This window comes from Maniola hyperantus, chromosome 14 (assembly GCF_902806685.2).
Source record: "Maniola hyperantus chromosome 14, iAphHyp1.2, whole genome shotgun sequence".
Classification (NCBI taxonomy): domain Eukaryota; kingdom Metazoa; phylum Arthropoda; class Insecta; order Lepidoptera; family Nymphalidae; genus Maniola; species Maniola hyperantus.
This window is the reverse complement of record NC_048549.1, coordinates 7175553-7196623: the sequence shown is the minus strand read 5'-3', so window position 1 is coordinate 7196623 and position 21071 is coordinate 7175553. Positions and strand designations below refer to the sequence as shown.

At 40.1% G+C, this 21071-nt stretch overlaps 6 protein-coding genes across 6 annotated transcripts; 3 read left to right on the top strand and 3 right to left on the bottom strand.

Annotated features, from left to right (window-relative positions):
• Positions 1-2120: 2120 nt before the first annotated feature.
• Positions 2121-2550, bottom strand: LOC138403288 (uncharacterized). Its single transcript, XM_069503181.1, has one exon. It carries the CDS (start codon positions 2542-2544, stop codon positions 2125-2127), a length of 420 nt encoding a protein of 139 aa, XP_069359282.1. The 5' UTR covers positions 2545-2550; the 3' UTR covers positions 2121-2124.
• Positions 2551-2984: 434 nt separating this feature from the next.
• Positions 2985-3610, top strand: LOC117988530 (uncharacterized). The gene has a single exon (XM_034975680.2). It carries the CDS (start codon positions 3006-3008, stop codon positions 3561-3563), a length of 558 nt encoding a protein of 185 aa, XP_034831571.1. The 5' UTR covers positions 2985-3005; the 3' UTR covers positions 3564-3610.
• A 3567-nt stretch (positions 3611-7177) lies between these two features.
• On the top strand, positions 7178-8036 carry LOC117988529 (calphotin-like). Its single transcript, XM_034975679.2, has one exon. The coding sequence runs from the start codon at positions 7214-7216 to the stop codon at positions 7865-7867; it is 654 nt and encodes a 217-aa protein (XP_034831570.1). The 5' UTR covers positions 7178-7213; the 3' UTR covers positions 7868-8036.
• A 1599-nt stretch (positions 8037-9635) lies between these two features.
• On the top strand, positions 9636-17310 carry LOC117988318 (uncharacterized). Its single transcript, XM_034975450.2, has 4 exons — positions 9636-10142; positions 10822-11047; positions 13637-13872; positions 16576-17310. Exons 1-4 carry the CDS (start codon positions 9666-9668, stop codon positions 17287-17289), a joined length of 1653 nt encoding a protein of 550 aa, XP_034831341.2. The 5' UTR covers positions 9636-9665; the 3' UTR covers positions 17290-17310.
• On the bottom strand, positions 10626-11448 carry LOC138403282 (uncharacterized). The gene has a single exon (XM_069503172.1). The coding sequence runs from the start codon at positions 11425-11427 to the stop codon at positions 10729-10731; it is 699 nt and encodes a 232-aa protein (XP_069359273.1). The 5' UTR covers positions 11428-11448; the 3' UTR covers positions 10626-10728.
• LOC138403284 (uncharacterized) lies at positions 13506-14225 on the bottom strand. The gene has a single exon (XM_069503175.1). It carries the CDS (start codon positions 14182-14184, stop codon positions 13564-13566), a length of 621 nt encoding a protein of 206 aa, XP_069359276.1. The 5' UTR covers positions 14185-14225; the 3' UTR covers positions 13506-13563.
• Positions 17311-21071: the final 3761 nt, after the last annotated feature.

The window sequence follows — 21071 nt, the reverse complement described above, 5'->3', positions numbered from 1 at the left end:
TGCGACAGGTTGAGATGGTATTCGGGGCGGGGACGCCTCGCACTCCCGCACAGCCCCCCGCTAACCCAGCTCGGGATAGCGCGGGTGATGTTGGGTGTACGGGGCGTCACCTTGCCTCATACTCCGATTTACATCTCGACCTATCGCGTACTATACTGTCATTCAGGTTGGTGACAAAGAGTTGATGAATATCAAAGAGAGGTGGAGAATCCTCCATATCTGAAATGGATTCCATGAAACTCCACAACGGATAAGAGTTTCGTCGCTCTCTAGTCGATCGCTAGTGTTCGCGAAGTTCAACTAATAAAAAGCAGACTTTTAACTATACAGAATGTTACCAGAACGCTAGTAAAAACTTAGCGTTATTGGTATATACTATCTAAACACAATCCAATACCAATAACCATTTGTCTCATTTTGTAGTTTTAGTGATTTAGTATTTTTCAAATCCGCAATGTATAGCGTTCAAAACTGGGGTCGATGCCCCACCTACGACGTGTCATTGACTCTCCATATCTTACTTACGCAACGTTCGTTGACCTCTAGCGACAGTTAGATGTTTTATTTGCAACTAGCTTATGCTCGCGATCGCTCGGCATCCGCTAAGCAAGGATTTTTGAAAATTCAACCCCTAAGGTGGTGAAATAGGGGTTTGAAAATTGTGTAGTCCACGCGGACGTTAAGTCGCGAGCATAAGCTAGTAATAAATAAGACTCTATTGAAATATATCACAAGGTAAAACAAAAAGGCATCAAAAATAAAAACTAAAAGCATTGACTTATATATTACTTCGTTGGACAGGGCTATTGAACAAACAAAATGGCACCGATTCAGTGGTGCTTTAGCACCAATGCAACCTCAGTGACGTCTGGATTTCAAACCGGTCGTTGGCGCTGATTTATTTGGTTCCAAAACCACGAAAAATTTTGTTAGCTTGGGCATATCTTGTCATTTAGGTATATCGATGACTAAAATACACAGATAGCGTAAGCAAACCTCAAGATTTGACGACATAGTTCGGTGGGTGGCGGGCCCAAATATTAGTAATAAGTATTTCGGGTTTCGTGAATGATTTTGATCAAAGTTATCATTATATCATAAAGATATCATTATCTTTATGTATGACTTTATTACGTTTTAGACCAGCAACAGTTTCGTATCAAAATGAAATAATTTTTTTTGAAAGTAGATATCATGTTTCTTGATGTCAGAGAAACTATACCTATAGGTGAGTTACGTAAAGGACTGCTTTTAGGTTTTTAGGTTTTACTTTTTAAGGTTGTTTTAGGTTTTAGATACTGCTCACCAATAAATTCCTGTTTAGTCAAACTAAATATCCCAGTGTTGGACCAAATAAGTATATTACCTAACTTAATATCAAAAAATTATATAGTAGTTTAATTGATTGACTTTAGAGGGGCATTTTTTAATGCGCAATTCTTTTTTTTTTGAAGCGGCACGATACGAGTAGGAACCGTTATCTGCCAGTAGTAACAGTAGAGTAATAAAATATGGCAGCTATAGCAGCTATATCGTCAATCTGATAGCCAAAACCTTATTATCAAAATAATTTATTCGGGATTTATTCAATTTGAACAAAAAGTCACTAATAATACGATTTACGAAACCATGAAATAAATTTCTATCAACTAACCCTAACTTGATCTTTTAATTCTTACTTTAGAAAAATAGACGTCATCTTAGGCATCACGAAAGCGCTTCCATCTACTTATTTTTATATATTTTTGTATGACGAAAAAACCAATGTAATTTTTTTTAAAATTTATAGACTAGCGCTTGGCTGCAATTAGACGTGGTGACCAGTAATGATGCAGCCCAAGATGGATGGATGGATGGATTATATGATACGAGTACCTACAAAAAACTTGTGCCTATAGTACGCGACAGGTCGAGAGCTCAATAGGAGTACGAGGCGGGAGGACGCAATGTACACCCGCACGTCACCGAGTTCCCATCCTGATTGTCATCTCTACCTGTCGCGGAGTATAAGTACTCATTTCTTATACCTATCATAAAAATAGCAAAATAAAATGATAGGATAATATGGTCTCTTTATGATCGTATTTATTTTTTTAATCCTAGATTAGTTAGTCCTGTTGAACTTCACCAAAGGTGTCCCACACGAGCACCGACTCCTAAACCCCAAGGAGCGACGGGAGCAGCGACGGAAAGAGGAGCAGCGGCGGGGCCAACCCATGAGCGACCCCAGGTCAGGGGGGTAGCGGCTAAGGGAGCGGCAGACCAAGGAGCAGCTACAATCGACCTCTTCCTAATCCAGTGTGCGGGACCGCCGACAGTGACTGTAGCCACTGGAGCGGCAAGAGGAGAGGCGATGGATGCAGCCCAGGGGGTGGCGACTCCTGCGGTCCATTGTGCGCCCCAGCCAGCAGACAAGGGAGCGGCCAAGCCAGTGCCCCAAACAGCACTGGGGTCAGCTGCCGCCACGGCGAGCACAACAGACAAAACCACGAGTTTGAACATTTTGGTATAGGTTGTTATTAGTTCTGAAACTAACTGATACATATATTTCGACACCTGCAGCTTTTATACAAGTTTAGATTCTAACAAATATTCCAGATAACTATATTTGTGAGGTCAGATACCATTATGCAATAGGGTGCTGTTCAGACATCATACATGAAAATATTGCTTGCCAACTATTTTGAGTAAAACAATGAGTGTAGTGAATGGATTATATAAATAATTATTTTTAGGCTGTCCAAGGCAAACACAGATTTTGCTTATAAAACTTAATAGTCTAATCTTAAATAGCTTAAAGTTGATAATTGTACGTACCTAATTATTCTGGACATAACAAACTTTCTGAGCATGATGACTGACATATGCCCTCTTGCATAATCGCAATTCGCAACTGACGTCACAAAGGTGTGAAATATTCATATTTAGATCAACTAGTATATAAGTTGAAGCTGTCAAGGTACATACATCAGTTAGTTACGAAACTAATAACAACACAGATCAAAATGTTCAGGCTTGTGGTATTGTCTGTAGTGCTCGCTGTAGCGGCTGCTAACCCCAGCGGTGCTTGGGGAGCTGGCTTGGCCACTCCTTTGGCTGCTGGCTGGGGTACACCTTGGGCTGCAGGAGTCGCCACACCCTGGGCTGCAGGAGTCGCCACCCCTTGGGCTGCATCTGTCGCTGCACCTCTTGCAGGAGTAGCCCCTCTTACCGGTTCCTGGGCTGCCGCTTCTTCCATCGGAGGATCAAACTACAGAGGCCCACTTTCTCTTGCCCCTGGACAACCCGCCAACATCTTGGCCGCTGACGGCAGGCCCTTGGATACCCTGAGTGTAAATTTGGATCGTGCTGTTCACGCCACAGCCAAAGCTGTCGAAGGTAACGGACACTGGCTGAAGAAGAGGTCGATCGTGGCTGCTCCTTGGTCTGCCGCTCCCTTAGCCGCTACCCCTCTGACCTGGGGTCGCTCATGGGTTGGCCCCGCCGCCGCTCCTCTTTCCGTCGCTGCTCCCGTCGCTCCTTGGGGTTTAGGAGTCGGCGCTCGTGTGGGACACCTTTGGTGAATTACAAAAGGCTAGTCTAGGATGTTCGAATAATGCAATAATATAAAGAGAGTTCCTGTAATTACTTTGTTTTATTGGTACGAGTACCTATACGAGATGATGCCCGCCGATGGATTTTGGTTTTTAAAAATCCTATGGAAACTCTTTGATTTTCCGGGATAGCCTTTATGTTAATTATAGGTATGAGCATTAGGGATATAAGATATATCTCCATTCCTCAGCCGAAGCGTTTCAGTCATTGTGGTGTGAAAGAGTAACTCCAAATCAAACTTTCTAAATAATATTTAACTACAATTTATTACCCAAACTTTCAAATTTTAATTATTTAACTTATTATTATTACTAACAAAAAAATTGGATGGTAGGCTTTCTAAGGCGTAGGTATCAGCTAAGAAAAGATTGTACGAAAATCCACCCCTTTGATGTAAATGGGAGACAGGAAGGTTGTATGAAATCCATAACATGAAATTTGACTGTAGTGATATTATACTAAGGGCTCTGTACCCGTAGTACAAGATTTTACGTCTCACCAAACCAAACCAAATTCGAGAGGCGAAATACTTCCGCGTTACAGTAAACTGCATCTTAAATGCCTTATTTTAAAGCTCAAGTTTGTCTACACTTCTACAGCCAGCGCTCCAAGCGGAAACATTGCGAAATTAAAATCAGTGGCATTGAATATTTGACTTCAATTCAAGGCTGTTTAGGTCCATTTTACTGTAACGCGGAAATATTTCGACTCTCGAATTTGGTTTCGTTTGGTGAGACGTAAAATCTTGTACTACGGGTACAGGTATAAAACAAGTCGATTCGATGGGGTGTCGAAATTGTCTGAATAAAAGTTTTTTTTAAATATTGATACAATTGTATGCTAAACTCGGAAATGGCCACATAGTAGGACTACAAATTCAGTGGTAAGTACGTTTTCCCAGTCCTACGCTTAGAAGTTGCAGTCAAACCGTCTTTTTCGTAGGACAATTATTGTTTTTATGAGTTTATTTATCCATCTATCCAAAGTTGTCTATTTTACGGTAGCAATTTTTTCATTAATAACAACTGAATTTCATTTTTTTCCTATCGAGAATAAAGTGTACAACAAAATTTTATCACATGTCATAACAAAAAATGGTATGTATTTCCAGGAATACAATATAGTTTGTTCAAGAGTCATTCAACGCATTACTTGTAGTTTGACGCATTTGATGGTTTTTTTGGTTTAGTTTTAGACCTAGAACAACAAAATTGGTGAGACGTAAAATCTTGTACTACGGGTACTGTACTATTTGGTAAAAGATTAATCTTTATGGTAGGACTAAGTATAAGTCAAGACGGCAATCGGGGAGGGAACGCCCCGCACACCCGCACAGCCCCCGCGCTATCCCGGTGCAGGCGAGCACGGATGACGTGTTGGTGTGCGGGGCGTCCCCCCGATTGCTATCTCGACCTGTCGCGTGCTTTATATATCTGCCCATCCGTTACAGCTTCTTATTTCCGTACCTTTAATTCTATCGACTTGGAACAATTATAAAAAAATACAGGGAAGCATTGATAACAGAAGAATATAGATCATAGAACAGTCAACTCTGTTGTGTTTCGAAAATTCATTTCGAATAAAGAAATAATTATAATTGTAAATTGCGAACTCCATGGGATGTAGATTTTACTAGCAGTTGACCTTTTTGGTGATAGACCTTTTCCAGCGAGAAACAATCTTAATTTCATGGGAATTAGAAATTGTACGCAGATGAAGTCGCGGGCAAGCTCTAGTGGTCTACTCTTATATTTACAAACTAGCTTATGCTCGCGACTTCGTCCGCGTGGACTACACAAATTTCAACCACCTATTTTACCCCCTGGGGTTGAATTTTCAAAAATCCTTTCTTAGCGGATGCCTACGTCATAATAACTATCTGCTTGCTAAATTTCAGCCCGATCCGTCCAGTAGTTTGAGCTGTGCGTTGATAGATCAGTCAGTCAGTCAGTTACCTTTTCCTTTTATATATTTAGATTATATTTTATAATTTAAGTATTTCTTAAAATATTCAAAACTAGATGATGCCCGCGATTTCTTCCACGTGGATTATGTTTTTTTAAAAATCTCGTGGGAACTCTCTGGGATAAAAAGTTGCTTATGAAAATTGGTACAGTTAGCCTACATCCCGTAAGCTAAGCTCTGTATCAAATTTCATCAAAATTGGGTAAACTGTTGGGCTGCGAAAAGCTAGCAGACAGACAGACAGACTGAACATTAACTGAAACCTTCAGTTCACAAAGAGATCCACTAACTAACTAAACACTGAATCGTACGAATAAGCTAGTTCGCTTTAATTTTTTAATGATTTCATGACTATTTCAATTAAATCTGGAAAAGCACTAGAATTCTAGAATGTGTCTAGAATTCTAGAGTTTTATTGCCAAAATACGTTTATAGGTAGTTTTTTAAATAATTTTTGATAAAAAAAAATTACTGCCAGGTAAATTAAAAAAAAATTAATTAATCTTGTACGGAACCCTCCATGCGCAAATAAATTTAATTTTTTTATTATTTGTTGTTATAGCAGCAAAAGAAATACATATTCTGTGAAAATTTCAACTCTCTACCTATTACGGTTCAAGAGATACAGCCCGCTGACTGACAGACGGACGGATGGACGGATGGACAGCGGAGGCTTAATAATAGGGTCCCATTGGCACCCTTCTGGTACGGAACCATAAAAAGAGTTAAATTATTGAAGTAGATTTTAATTTGTTGTGAATTTTTCCTAATTTACAAAAAAATTATGATTAATTTTGTAAAAAAAGTCACTCATTTACTTTGGAGTCCATTTACATCAAATAAGGTTTTATTTATTTATTTCTAAAGTTGTAAGTCCATAAAAGTTTTAAAAAATACTTTGATGCCAATAGCACCATTTTTAATTTTTGAAGTCTTGAAGTTTTGTGACTACTGCGCTCGAACAATAATTTTGAACTTTCGATAAAATTTTAGTCATGTTTCATAATGCCTAGGTAAACCGTAATTTTTTAAGGCAATAGTTGAGTTTATGGTTACTAATTTCTATAAAAATACAATTCCAAAAACGTTCTACAGAAAGAGAAAATAAATAAAAACCACTGACGGATAAAAAATATGAAAAAAATGATTAAAAAAAAATATGTCTCCTAAACTACTAAAAATCGCTCAACATACATACATAGGGGTGATTTGGATAATATAAAATATTTAGGCCACCCTGTGTATCTATCTCAACGAATCATAATATTGCCAACAATTCCGTATCTATTAGGTACTGTAAAAAAAAAACTCTGAGAAAGTATGTATTTGTTTATTTATTAATTAGTGTGGGTTAAAATGACCTTAAGGCTGTCCATAGTCCACACACCACAACAATCTCAGAAAATTACTGTATTCTAATTTTTAGTGCCATAAGGTTGATTATATTGTTTTTTTGAGGAACATGGTGCTACCCTTGTGGATGTTATTTTTCCGAGTATGATGCTCGACAACTGTTCGATTGCATAGTATCTGACGTCACGCTGACTATACTGGTATTTGGTAGATACCCTTACAGGTTCAAATCGTATAAAAGATAGACCTAACGAGGGGCATACATCAGTTACTTTTGAAACTAATACCAACACAGACCACAATGTTCAAGCTGGTGGTGTTATCCGTTGCGCTCGCAGTAGCTTCAGCTAAGCCTAGTGGCATTTGGGGAGGTCTGATCTCGCCATGGAATACCGCCATCGCCGCACCGTTAGCAGCCCCCCTCGCTGCACCGATCCTCACTGCTCCTCTTGCAGCGATTGCGCCCATTGGTGTCAGCAACTACAGAGGCCCGCTGTCTCTGGCTCCTGGTCAACCTGCTAACATCTTGGCTGCTGATGGCAGACCTCTGGACACCCTTAGCGTGAACTTGGACCGTGCGGCTCACCTCACTGCTAAGGATATCGAGGGCGGCGCCCACTTGCTGAAGAAGAGATCAATTGTAGGCACTCCCGTGGTGGCCGCTCCTTTGACCGCTACTCCTCTGGCTGCAGCTCCTTTAGTCACTGGTCCGTTGGCCATCTCTCCTTTGGCCACTAGTCCTTTGGCCATTTCTCCTCTAGCTGCCTCTAACTTAGCTGCAGCTTCACTGGCTACCAATAACCTGGCCGCAGCCCAGTTGGCTGGTGCTGGTTTGATCGCTGGTCCATTGGCTCCTCGCACTATCGTTCTATCGCAATCTGGTCCCCTCGCCATCGCCTCTCCTATTGCTCCTTTGGGATTACGACACGGCGCTGGATTGGGTCAACTGTGGTGAAAAATATAATTTTTGTTATGATTGAAATTTACGATAAAATAAAATGAGTTAAATGTAAGTTTTGTATTCCTTATCTCACCCGTTTGTCATTTTTAAGAAACTTATTTGGAACGATGATTTGGAATATAAGTCTGAAGTAAGTTCAGAAATAGTTCAGAATGAGACAAGATATAATATCTGCACAAATCACACATAATACAATACAACACAAACGCTTTTCAATCGCCAATTTTGTTATTCAATATTACATACTTGTATAATTTTATTATTCCCTTGTAAGTCAAAACCATGGCATTGGAATTTGATATGGAACTTTAAGGAAATCTTATATTGTAATGTGCTAGATATTTATCATTTATTTGTTTAGACCTCATTATGCGTAACATTATATTATTATGAGTACGGTAATAATAAAATTATACAGCACATAATAATTTTGTAATAGGTACGCGTTAAATTTAAATACCTATAGTACGCGACAGGTCGAGATGGCAATCGGGGTATGAGGCGGAGGGACGCCCCGTACATCAGCACAGCACCTGCGCTATCTCGCACCAGGTTAGCGCGAGAGCTGTGCGGGTGTGCAGGGCGTCTCTGTACGGAACCCTCGTTCCGCGAGTCTGACTCGCACTTGGCCGGTTTTTTATTTTGTTTAATTTCCCTGGACTAATAATATGAAAATTAATTTAGTTATAATAATATATACTGAAAAATAATAATAAGAAAACTAACATGCATTCTGAAATTAATTTATTGTTTCTTTTGTTAGTTTAATTTTTACTTCGCGCTTTTGATATAATGGCTAAATTAATTTCAATTATTGTGAACTTGAATGACTTGAAACGAACCTATTAATAAACATAAATGATTTAAATTAAATTTTAAAATGTAAAGAAGGTTTAATTATAGGTTACATTAGACTTTATAACTAGTCGAGCTATGTCGAGCATGGTCGAGCAAAATATTATAATCGTCATCATCATGCTCAACCTGTTAATGCCGACTCACTAGTGAGCACTCTCAGAATGAGTAGAGTTTGGCCGTAGTCTATCACGCTGGCCAAGTGCATAGTAGCAGACTTTTCACCCCTTAGAGAACATCATGGAGAACTCTCATGTATCTAGGTTTTCTCACGATGTTTTCCTTCACCGTTAAATCAAGTGATATTTTAATTACTTAAAAACGCACATAACTCCGAAAAGTTAGAGGTGCGTGCCCGGGATCGCACCACCGACCTCCGATCGGAAGTCGGACGTCCTAACCACTAGGCTACCACAGCTAGTAGGTATTATAATAACCACTTTTATTTAAATTATGGTTATTTCGATGGTTATATACCTGCATGCATGCAATGATAGCGGGCTACCTCTTGAACCTATGGCTTGACGATAAATGCTATCATGCACTTGTAGGTAGGTACATACTTATTTTTAATGAGTGTAAAATAGTATATTTTTATGAATCTAATAAAGTAATAATTAATTAAGTGAGCGGTCACTAACAGGCTGCCCAAGGCAATTCCAGCAAGTCTATACGATATTAGGATTGTATTGTTCCTAATTCAAAACGGCATAAGGTTTCTTATTGCTAGTGAGTATTTAAGTGGCGCCTGCGCTACCCTTGTAGATGCTTTAATTCCGAGTATGATGTCTGAACAACGCCCTATTGCATAGTATCTGACGTCACAAAGGTATTTGAAACCTACACATAGAAAATGAAATTGTATAAAAGATAGGTGTAACGAGGAGTGTGCAACAGTTAGTTTTGGGTTTTGGAACTAATCACAACACAGACCACAATGTTCAAGCTGGTGGTGTTGTCTGTTGCGCTCACTGTAGCGTCCGCTAGCCCCAGTGGTATTTGGGGAGGTCTAGCCACGCCATGGAACACCATCGCGGCACCGTTAGCAGCACCTGTCCTCGCTGCAGCTCCCATCGGAGCGTACAACTACAGAGGCCCGCTGTCTCTGGCTCCCGGTCAACCTGCTAACATCTTGGCTGCTGATGGCAGGCCTCTGGACACCCTTAGTGTGAACCTAGACCGTGCGGCTCACATTACCGCGAAGGCTGTCGATGGTAGCGGACACTGGCTGAAGAAAAGGTCCATTGTTGGCGCTCCCTTGGTCGCTGCCACTTGGGCCGCCCCTGCCGTTGCCTTGTCGCACTCTTCCCGCATTGACATTCCTGCAACTCGCGTCCTCGCTCCGGTCGCCATCGGCGCTGCACCCCTTGCACCTTTGGGATTAGGACACGGTGCTGGTTTGGGTCACCTTTGGTGATAAGTGCAATAACTAGGATTTTCAAATTTTATGATAATAATACAAAGCTCATATTTAAAAACCACTCAGATGTCTTAATTTTCTTCAACCTATATACGCTCTACGCCTATAGGTATCTACTAGCTTTTCCCACGACTTTCACTTCATGTACCTACTTTTTTTTATTTTTTTATTTATTTATTTAGATACAAGTTAGCCCTTGACTGCAATCTCACCTGATGGTAAGTGACGATGCAGTCTAAGGTGGGAGCGGGCTAACCTGGAAGGAGTATGGCAGTTTTATTAAACCCATGGCTCTTTGGTTTCTACACGACATCGAACCGGAACGCTAAATTGCTTGTAGGCACGGCTTTGCCGGTAGGGTGGTTAGTTATCACCCACAGCCACAGCCGAAGCCTCCCACCAGACCAGACCAGAAATTTAGAAATTATAAAATTTCAAACCCCTGCCAGGAATCGAACCTGGGACCTCCCACTAATAACTATCTGTGCTCTTATTCACTTTAAAATTAAAACATCAAAACAAGTTGTTCAAAATAACAATAATTTATTGTTGCATTGGTCGATCAAAAGTAAAACATGATTTACAGGTAGTGAGCGAAAGGAGTAGCGTAGGAGATTGGGTTGTAGTAGGTAGCAGGGAATGTTGACGAGTAAGCATAGGGAGAGGCGATCAGCGGCGTCCTGGCGACGGCGACGGTACTGACGGGAGCGACGACGGCAACTGCAGACCTCTTCTTAAGGATGTGTGCACCGCTAAGAGCCTTGGCAGTGAGGTGAGCGGAGCGGTCCAAGTTGACATCGAGGGTGTCAAGGGGCCTGCCGTCGGAGCCGAGGATGTTAGCGGGCTGTCCGGGAGCGAGCGACAACGGGCCTCGGTAGTTGTAGGACTGCACATACGGCGTAGAGTAGGCCAAAGGAGCTACATAGGAAGCAGCATAGGGGGTGATTGAAGCCGCGTAGGGGAGAATGGGCTGGGCAGCGTAAGGAGCGACGACAGCTACGGAGCGCTTCTTCAATAGGTGGAATCCATTGTCGAGTGCCTTAGCGGTGAAGTGAGCAGCGCGATCCTGGTTTACATCCAAGGTGTCGAGCGGCCTGCCGTCAGCGCCCAAGATGTTGGCAGGTTGGCCTGGAGCCAGAGATAGGGGTCCGCGGTAGTTGTAGGGCTGGAACAATGGTGTAGAGTACGCCAAAGAAGCAATCGGTGACACGTAGCTGTTAAAAACAGCCGAGGCAGACGCCGCCGCCAAAATGCAAGACAACACCACCAACTTAAACATTGTGCAAGTGGTCTGTGCTGTTATGAAACACTGATGCCGCTCCGAAAATTGCATTTGTCTTTTATACTCGTATGATACAGATAACTTGATGGGCGTCGCCGGAATATATTGACGGCCGTGAGAGGACCAGATTTGATAAACATTAAAAGTTCACTTGAAAGGGTATTTTTTTCATTGCTATGAATCGGTACACAATTACTTCAAGTACTAAGGTGGATATAATAAAAACATGCGTCCTATTAAATCAGTCAATTTTAAATGAATTCCGTGAATTCTTCGGTGATTTCAAAGGTGAAAAATTTACTTCGAACGAATGAACGAAAATAACAAAAATAGCACATACATAGATAGGTATTGAAGGTCTAGTAAGAGAGGAAAGCGTAGTGGTTAAAACTTCAGTCTCCTATTCGGGGAGTCCGGGGTTTGAACCCGGCCATGTAATGTACCTATCTCACCTATAGGTAAACAACTAGCAGTTGTCCGCGACTTCGTTCGGTAAAATTTCTGGTTTCTCATGAGATCTGAAATTTTCCCGCTGCAAAAGGCCTCACTTACCTACTCACTCAGTCTCACCTTAAGGCACGGAACCCAGAATACTTAAATGCCAATTTTCATATCTCTAACTTAAAAAACATAGGACTTTCATACAACCTTTCAACCCTTCGTTCACCCCCTTAGGGGAGAAATTTAGTTAGATCCTTTCTTATCTGATACCTACCCACTAGAAAGAACCTACGTTTCAAATTTCAAGTAAAAATAATAATAGTTAAAACTTTTATATAAAAACATTTCTCCCCTATTTTACCACTCTTAACTTAATACCTTTTACTATAAATTCATCTACAGTTCATAAATCTCCACGGCTTAGGAGTGCAAAACCCCGGCAGCATAAGAAATAACAAAATTCCTCAATCGACTTTAAAATTTGACGAATCGGTCTAGCAATCTCAAAATATAAAAATAAAATAAAAATCTTTTTTATTCGTATAAACTTTTACAAGTACTTACGAATAGTCGGATGCATCTACCACTGGTTCGGAATGCCTTTCCTACCGAGAAGAACCAGCAAGAAACTCGGCGGATGCTCAGAAAAAAGAGTTTAACAAAAATATTTGTAGCATAAGTGTTCAAGGGCTGTTTTATTTATAAATCCCGCAAATTGCTATTGCGCTGGTACCATGTCTTATTAACATCGAAAAGTCGTCATTTTGACGTCATTTGACGTATATTTTACTAAAAATATACCATCAGCTCGAAACTTCAGTCTAGTGCTGACGTTACTAAAATGGCTGCCACGCGCATTAGCAATTTGGGACGCATTAGCAGTGCTTGCCTGGTGGCTGCTTCTTCCTGCATGTTTAGCAATGGGAGGGCGGGCGGTGCATTTCGCATGCTGCATGTTGCACCATACAGATTCGACCTGTTTCAGCGGATTACAGCAAATTAAGCTTTTGGTTCATTGTATATCATGGACTTCCGCAAAGTAACGCCTGCTTCTATACAACATTTAAAGTGAGTCTGTCCGCCTATCTGTCTGTCTGACTGCTTTTCACTGCTTACCTGTTTAACCGATTTTGACCTTTGGATTTGGAGGATGGACATAGGCTTTCTGTCCCGGAAAATCAAGAGTTTCCATAGGGATTTTTAAAAACCTAATTTCACGTGGACCAAGTCGCGGGCATCATCTAGTCCATACTAATATTATAAATGCGAAAGTGTCTGTCTGTCTGTCTGTCTGCTAGCCTTTCACGGCCCATCTGTTCAACCGATTTTGACGAAATTTGGTACAGATATAACTTGCATCCCGTGGCAGGACATAGGCTACTTTTTATCCCGGAAAATGAAAGAGTTCCCACGGGATTTTTAAAAACCTAAATCAACGCCGACGAAGTCGCGGGCATCATCTAGTTTTAATATTTATATTGATTTACATAATGATTTATATTTTTTAAACTTTTTTAATATCTATTATGTGTAATTTGCATCTGCTTTCTTTTCTAAACATGCAAACTGCATGTTTAAAAAAAGAATAATATAATAATAGAGATAGCTTAAGAGATAAAATAAAATATCGGAAATCACTTAAATTGTATATATTTTCATTTCATTATTTACAGGGAATCAGCAGGATAGGATTTAAAGGAAGTGAGTGACGGGGGCTGCGTATGAGATTGTTCTGTAGGGCGCCCAGGGAGTGGCGTACGCGTAGGAGGAGGCGATCAGTGGTGCTCTGGCGACGGCCACAGTGCTGATGGGGGCGATGATGGCGGCGGCGGCGGAGCGCTTCTTGAGGATGTGTGCACCACTCAGGGCTTTAGCGGTGAGGTGGGCGGAGCGGTCCAAGTTGACGTCAAGGGTGTCCAGAGGCCTGCCGTCAGCGCCAAGGATATTGGCGGGCTGTCCAGGAGCCAGCGAAAGTGGGCCACGGTAGTTGTACGGCTGCCAGTAAGGAGCGGCGTAAGCCAAAGGAGCAGCGAGAGGTCCGACGATGGCGGCCGAACGCTTCTTCAACAAGTGTAATCCATTGAAGGCTTTGGCAGTGTAGTGAGCGGAGCGGTCCAGGTTCACTTCCAGAGTGTCCAGAGGCCTGCCGTCAGCGGCCAAGATGTTGGCGGGTTGGCCGGGAGCCAGCGACAGAGGTCCGCGGTAGTTGGTCGGCTGCCACAGAGGTGCGGCATATGCCAAGGGAGCCACACCGTAAATGGCCGACGCGGAAGCCGCCGCCAAAAAGCAAGACAACACCACCAGCTTCAACATTTTTGTGAGTGGTCTGTGTTGTTTTCTGAACCCAGAAACACTGATGCGATTGTCATGTTGCGTGTGTCTTTTATACTATGCATCATTAACTTGATAGGCGTCACCGGAATACATCGTTGGCCATGAAAGAACCACTACTGCTGATAAATGAAAGCTAGTTGATGAAGACGATTTTGTTCTCCTTTAAGTTATAACTATTTATTAAGCGAACTTGTTCTGATTTTTAGGGTTCCGTACCTCAAAAGGAAAACGGAACCCTTATAGGATCACTTTGTTGTCTGTCTGTCTGTCTGTCTGTTTGCCTGCCTGTCGGTCTGTCAAGAAACCTACAGGGTACTTCCCGTTGACCTAGAATCATGAAATTTGGCAGGTAAGTATGTCTTATAGCAGAAATGAGGGGAAAAATCTGAAAACCGTGAATTTGTGGTTAGGTACATCACAAGAAAAAAATTAAAATGTGTTGATGAACAAATGTTGCTATTTTCAACTTTCAAAGTAAGATTACTATAGGTATCAAGTGGAGTATGATATGAAAGGGTTTTACTTGTACATTCTAAAACAGATTTTTATTTATTTTTATGCATCATAGTTTTTGAATTATCGTGCAAAATATCGAAAAAATACGAATGTAGTACGCAACCCTCGTTGCGCGAGCCTGACTCGCACTTGGCCGGTTTTTATGTATGAATGCCATAGCCCGGCTGTCGTCGTGCAAGTCTTTGCGGTTTTATTCTCGAATGTAAGCCTGATGTCTTGAGTTGTTAATGCACTACGTGATCATATTTATGTTCATAATATGGTTACAAGCCTATACTTGCATTTTATATTTTGAATTACAATTATCGTGAACTATGTAGATGATGCCCGCGACTTCGTCCGCGTGGACTTACGTGGTTTTTAAAAATCCTAACGAAACTCTTCGATTTTCCGGGATAAAAATTGGGTAGCATAAATAATATTATATTTCAAAGTTATCTCTGTACCATACATGATATTATGCCCACGAATTCGGCCGCGTGGATTTAAGTTTTTAAAAATACCTGTGGGAACTTTTCATTTTTCTGGGACAAAAAGAAGCCTAGTCAACCCTCAGGATGCAAGCTATTTCTGTACCGAATCTCATCAAAATCTGTTAAACGGGTGGACCGTGAAAAGATAGCTGAGACAGACAAACTTTCGCATTTGTGATATTAGTATGAACTAGAAAGTTTATAAGTAGGTATCTAAATAAGTTTGGAATATCATATTAATTATTTTTTGTAAAAATCGCGTTTGTGTGGCTTTATCTAAAAGCCGTAACTTCTGCATAAATAGCTAACAAGATTGAAAAAATAATTCAAAATAAGTACCTACAACCCAATGCTACGAATACGTAACAAAACAATTTGTTCGTTAGATATTAATTATTACTTATTCTATGACATAGTTATTGAAATTTATAACTCTATTTATAAAATTTAGGTGCAGGCAATTTATTCTGACAATAATTAGTAATTAAAATTATTATTATTTAAACGTCTGCGTTACATAACATCTAAAATACGCAAAGGATGTAAATATTTATGCTAAATAACATTGCGATACATTTTAACAATGCGATATTATTAGTAAAAAAAAACTGATCGAATACCTTTAAGTACGCGTGGGTAGCGCGCGCCCCCTTATGAAGGTAACTGGGTTAAAATAACAACTTACATAAGAAGAGAATACCTTCGTGATGAATTATTGCTCACTATATCCATACCTAGATCTAGTAGCCATTGCATTTCATTCGATTAGGCAATCGTGTATAAGTCCCGCAAATTGCTAATGCGCGTGGCCGCCATTTTAGTGACGTCAGCACTAGACTGAAGTTTCAAGCTGATGGTATTTTTTTTTGCTGACGTCAAAATGACGTTATTTTGATATTTATGCCAGAATCTTAAAAAGAAATAAAAAAGAACCTTGATGACCACTGTTAAAGCACCGCTAAACTTCGAAAAGTTAGAGGAACCCGGGATCGAACCCCCGACCTCAGATGAGGAAACGCATGTCTTAACTACTAGGCTATCACAGCTAGAGTACGGTAGTCTTATATGAATATAACTGGCTTCAGTAATAACTTGCACAATGTGTTTTGATCTCTATACTTGGCTTTGATCTTTAAACTGAAAGTGGCATTGCTGCATGTGATGTTTTAATTTTTAATTGCATTGTTTGCTTTTATTTCGTTTGTGTCCTTAATAAGCCCGACAGTGATGAACTGACCGGCGGATGGCGACGCCCTTGCTCTGCGTAAATATCAGCTTCCTGAACGACCTCCCTGCACCGGTTTTACAGTAGGTACGAGACCGCCCTTAGTATTCATGAACACTTAATATAAATACGATGCAAAACACTATTTGGCATCAGTCGTTCCTCATCCGAACAACACAGACCAAGATGTTCAAATTGGTGGTGTTGTGCGCTTTCCTCGCTGCGGCGGTGGCTGAACCCAGTGCGATCTTTGCACCTTTGACGTACAGTACGAGTATCTTGTCGCCTGCAAGAACGACTATCACCAATCAGGCCAGCAGTGTCATCCATCCATCACCCATCGTCTACTCCGCGCCATGGGCCTACAACGCACCTTTGGCTCATCTGATCAAGAAACGATCACCTGCCCATATCTCCTACCACGCACCATCAGCGTACATCTCGCACGCTGCTATTCCTACTACTTACGCCGCATCGCCTCTGGCCTACACATCACTGGCCTCTCCATTGGCAACGACTTATGGATCACCTATCTACACCACCGCTGCGCATTTGATTAAGAAGAGGTCTGCAGTTTACGTGCCCACCGCGTACTCTTACGCAGCCCCTCACGTTTACCGCGCTCCGTTGTTGACATCTACCTACACCGCACCTATTTACTCTACCCCAATTGTTGCTCCTGCCCCCATTTCCTACACACACTTGATCAAGAAGCGATCGGTTGTTCCTTTGGCCGTGACAGCTTACGCCGCCCCTGCTGCCTACTCTCACCAGTCTAGAGTAGACATCAACACCGCCCCAGCTGTAGCGACCTACTCGTACTCAAGCCCCATTGCTTACAGCCATTTGGGTTTAACTCATCTATACTAACTTAAGTGACAACTGGGTTCAGCAATTTTTGTTTCAGAAATTTCAAAATTTGATTTTCATGCAATAGTTGTTCAATTGTACATACATACATGTTAGATCAAATGTAAATAAAAATATTCAAATTTCAAAATAGATACGTTCTTTTATTTATTAATATTACTAACATCACAACCCATATTATAAATGCGAAAGTGTGTGTGTTTGTTGGTTTATTGATATCAACGTGATTTGTTGCATGGGTATATTATACTTACTTAATAAGGTCCTGGAGAGTGATGAGTTCTTTTTATCCCGGAAAATCAATAATTTTTAAAAACTTTAATCCAAGTGGATGAAGTCTCAGGCATCAGCTTGATATACATAGGTATTCATTACGAGTCGAAATATTTAAATATGAGTGGTCAAGAGTCCAGGCAAATACGGCAGTAATGAATTCATAAAACATCACAAAAACATATAAAATAGGTTTGTATCTTCCTTATATTTAAAATGAAGTATTATACTTTTATAGTGTCTACCAACGATTTTATTTGAACTGGTAAAAACTAGGTACTTACATAGGTTCTAAGATATATTATATACAGGTAAATAGAAATAAATATTTGGATATGTAAGCTTACGGTCGAACAATTAGGTTTTCGTTTCTTCTTATGAAAAAAAGTACGTTAAGAAGTTATAATAGCAACTTAAAAGCATTTCTAGCGCTAAGTGTTGCTGGCATTTTCAATAGTCACACAGAGGAAAATCCATACCTTGGATTTTTTTCTAAGTGATATACCTACCCTACTATAATAAGTCAATGATTTTTCCTCAATATTCGGCTGTTAGTAAAATAAATTCCTAATTCTTTACAAAAATAAAATAAGTAGATTTTTTTCTCCAACTATTCACTCATCAAATTATCATAATTATTATTAAGAATTTATTTAAAATAACCATTTAATCTTGAATTAATAGATTTATGTTTCGTTTCGTTACATCTTCCAAATTCGTTTCCAATGTGTCCATCAATGTCACTGAAGTTTCTTCAGCGAAAGCTTGTCTTGGTTTATTGAAACTGGATGCTCTAATGCTCTAGCTAGAGGTAGATTCTGATAAAAGCTAAGAGCTATTGGAGTGAGTACTGTATCTCCCGTTAGTGTCGTCACCACTACTTCTCTCGGTTCATTTGTCTTCAATGGATGCGTTGCGTATATGGCCGGACTGTATATTAACCGTGTAGCTATTCCTGCAGGATGCTTTATATCGATTCGTGATTGATGTGACATAGCACTTGGGGCTGCATAAATCACTGGTAGAAGTTGACATTTAACTTGATAAATCGAGCACAGAACTAACATTAGCCTAAACATTTTGGAGGCAATCACTTTATTAATGTCGTGACGTCGTGAAGCGTACTTTTTATAGAGGCATAACGGTTTTTATGCGTCGATTGCACGTAAGCGATAAATTCATTCAAGTTCATGGTCGATTCGACAGGTTCTTGCATCACTTCAGGCCGATGGCCGGATTAAGGCAATACGAGCTACTCATGTGATACGAGCTTGAGATCTATTACGGTTGATGCGTAAATCGTAATAGGATACGCTTAAACTATGTACGTAACTAAGTATATATTATGTTTTTAGCAGTCAAGTATCACTTTTTTAACGGTGAAGGAAAACAACGTGAGAAAACCTGCATGAATGAGAGTTCTCCATAATTTTCTCAAAGGTGTGTAAAGTCTGCTAATCCACACTGGGCCAGCGTGATGGACTATGGTTTAATAAAAACCCTTCTCATTCTGAGAAGAGCTCGTGCTCAAAAATGAGCAGGCACGGCGATGGATTGATCATGATGGTGATGATGATTTTTTTTTTTTTTTTTTTTTTAAAAAGAATATTAGCCATATTAAATGACTAATATTCCCCTTTCCTCTCCAATTAAGCGTCAGGCTTGTGCTAGGAGTAGGTACGACAATAGTGCAACGGGCGGGATTTGAACCGTCGACCTTTCGGTTTTCAGTCCACTCCTATACCGGTTGAGCTATTGAGGCTCTGATTCTATGTACAATTTATGATATTTTTAGGGTTCTGTAATTCAAAAGGAAAAAAGAAACCCTTATAGGTCCGTCTGTCGACACGGCAAGAGAAACTATCCCGTTGACCCAGAATCTTGAAATTTGGCAGGTGGGTAGGTCTTATAGCATAAAACCGTGATTTTGTGGTTACATCACAAAATGAAAAAATTATTAAGTACTTATAGTATTTTTAATTTTCAAAGTAAGATAACTATACCAAGTGGAGTATAATATGAAAGGGCTTTACCTGTGCATTCTAAAACAGATTTTTATTTATAAAAATAAATATGAATAATAGTTTTTGATTTATCGAGCAAAATGTCGAAAAAAATACTCGAGTACGGATTAACGGAACCCTCATTGCGCGAGTCTGACTCACACTTGGCCGGTTTACTTATAAAGGCAGTAAAGGAATCGTCGTAGGCCACCCAAACCTAAAATTATCGAATTCATTTAAAGTTATTTTTTTAATAAAAATAATCACTACCTACTAATATTATAAATGCGAAAGTGTGTTTGTTTATTCGCGCGTCGCGCGCGTATTAAGTCGCGGGCATCAGCTAGTCGAGATATACTATATTCAATTGAGTAGTACCTAGTTTTAGTAATTTAAATATCACTTGCTTTAACGGTGGAGCAAAATATCGTGAGGAAACCTGCATGCCTGAGAGTTTTCCATAATGGTCTCAAAGGTGTGTGAAGTCTACCAATCCGAACATGGCCAGCGGGGTAGACTATGGCCAAAGCCCTTCTCACTCTGAGAGGAGACCCGTGCTTGGTAGTGGGCCAACGATGGGCTAATCATGATGATGATGAGTACCTTGTAAGGCAATATTTTGTACTTATTCTTGACATAAAATATTTTGTACTTATTCTTCTGCAGCGCGTCAGGGATGTTCGCCGGGGCGCATGTTTTTATACTACTATCCCTGTTGCGTAGAGTCCGGTCAAGCCCCAACGGCCTCCTGAAGGTATTTTCTGACAGGATCGACTGCCAGTACTTGAATCACTGTTGTATGATTCACGTGCTGGCAAATCGATCCTGTCCTAATTTAAATAGTTATAGATTTTTTACTAACAAATAGGTTAAAATTTTCGTGTAATTACTAACACTAATATTAATAATTACTAACAATTAGGTTTAAGTTTCGTGTAATTACTAACACCAATATGATCCTTGTTGGTCGAAATAAAAACATTTTTATTTATTATTTATTTATTTAAAAACAAAAAGAAAAATATATTTTGTGAGCGGTGATCATTATTGTGCGTCATAAGTTCTAAAGGGATACTTTATATAACAGAAGCTCTCTAATAGAGAGCTTCAGGCAAAGAAGCTTCGGTAATATCAAGGCTGTATTTACTGTTTCGTCAATAAATATTCACATAGCAATTAGATTTGGGCTAATTAGAAATATCCACTAGCAATAAAACTTCCTAACCTAGCTGTGGCAGGTCACGTGTACCTACTGTGTAAACGCAGCATGTCAATTTCGGCAACTTTTTTCGGCAAACTGCTTGAACCTGTAGGTTGATTCTTAAAAACCTGCATCATTCATTATTACAATCACAATTGTTGTGACTAGCTGAATTTATACTATTCTCGTTGCAAAAATACGTTGTAGCCATCAAACAGTCTGAGGTGATTGCGATCGTGACATTGTAGCTGTCATTTTACCGTAATCGAGCGACTGATATCTTTTGCAGAAATTGACACGATAAT

What these genes read in the sequence shown, in the direction of transcription:
- LOC138403288 (XM_069503181.1), bottom strand. Translation starts at nt 2,544, where the DNA reads ATGTATCAGTTAGTTTCAGAACTAATAACAACCTATACCAAAATGTTC.
- LOC117988530 (XM_034975680.2), top strand. Translation starts at nt 3,006, where the DNA reads ATGTTCAGGCTTGTGGTATTGTCTGTAGTGCTCGCTGTAGCGGCTGCT.
- LOC117988529 (XM_034975679.2), top strand. Translation starts at nt 7,214, where the DNA reads ATGTTCAAGCTGGTGGTGTTATCCGTTGCGCTCGCAGTAGCTTCAGCT.
- LOC117988318 (XM_034975450.2), top strand. Translation starts at nt 9,666, where the DNA reads ATGTTCAAGCTGGTGGTGTTGTCTGTTGCGCTCACTGTAGCGTCCGCT. An exon ending in CTGGTTTGGGTCACCTTTGG is followed by an intron (nt 10,143 to 10,821) that starts TGATAAGTGCAA and finishes AGAGGCGATCAG; the next exon opens with CGGCGTCCTGGCGACGGCGA. An exon ending in TGTAGGACTGCACATACGGC is followed by an intron (nt 11,048 to 13,636) that starts GTAGAGTAGGCC and finishes GCGTACGCGTAG; the next exon opens with GAGGAGGCGATCAGTGGTGC.
- LOC138403282 (XM_069503172.1), bottom strand. Translation starts at nt 11,427, where the DNA reads ATGTTTAAGTTGGTGGTGTTGTCTTGCATTTTGGCGGCGGCGTCTGCC.
- LOC138403284 (XM_069503175.1), bottom strand. Translation starts at nt 14,184, where the DNA reads ATGTTGAAGCTGGTGGTGTTGTCTTGCTTTTTGGCGGCGGCTTCCGCG.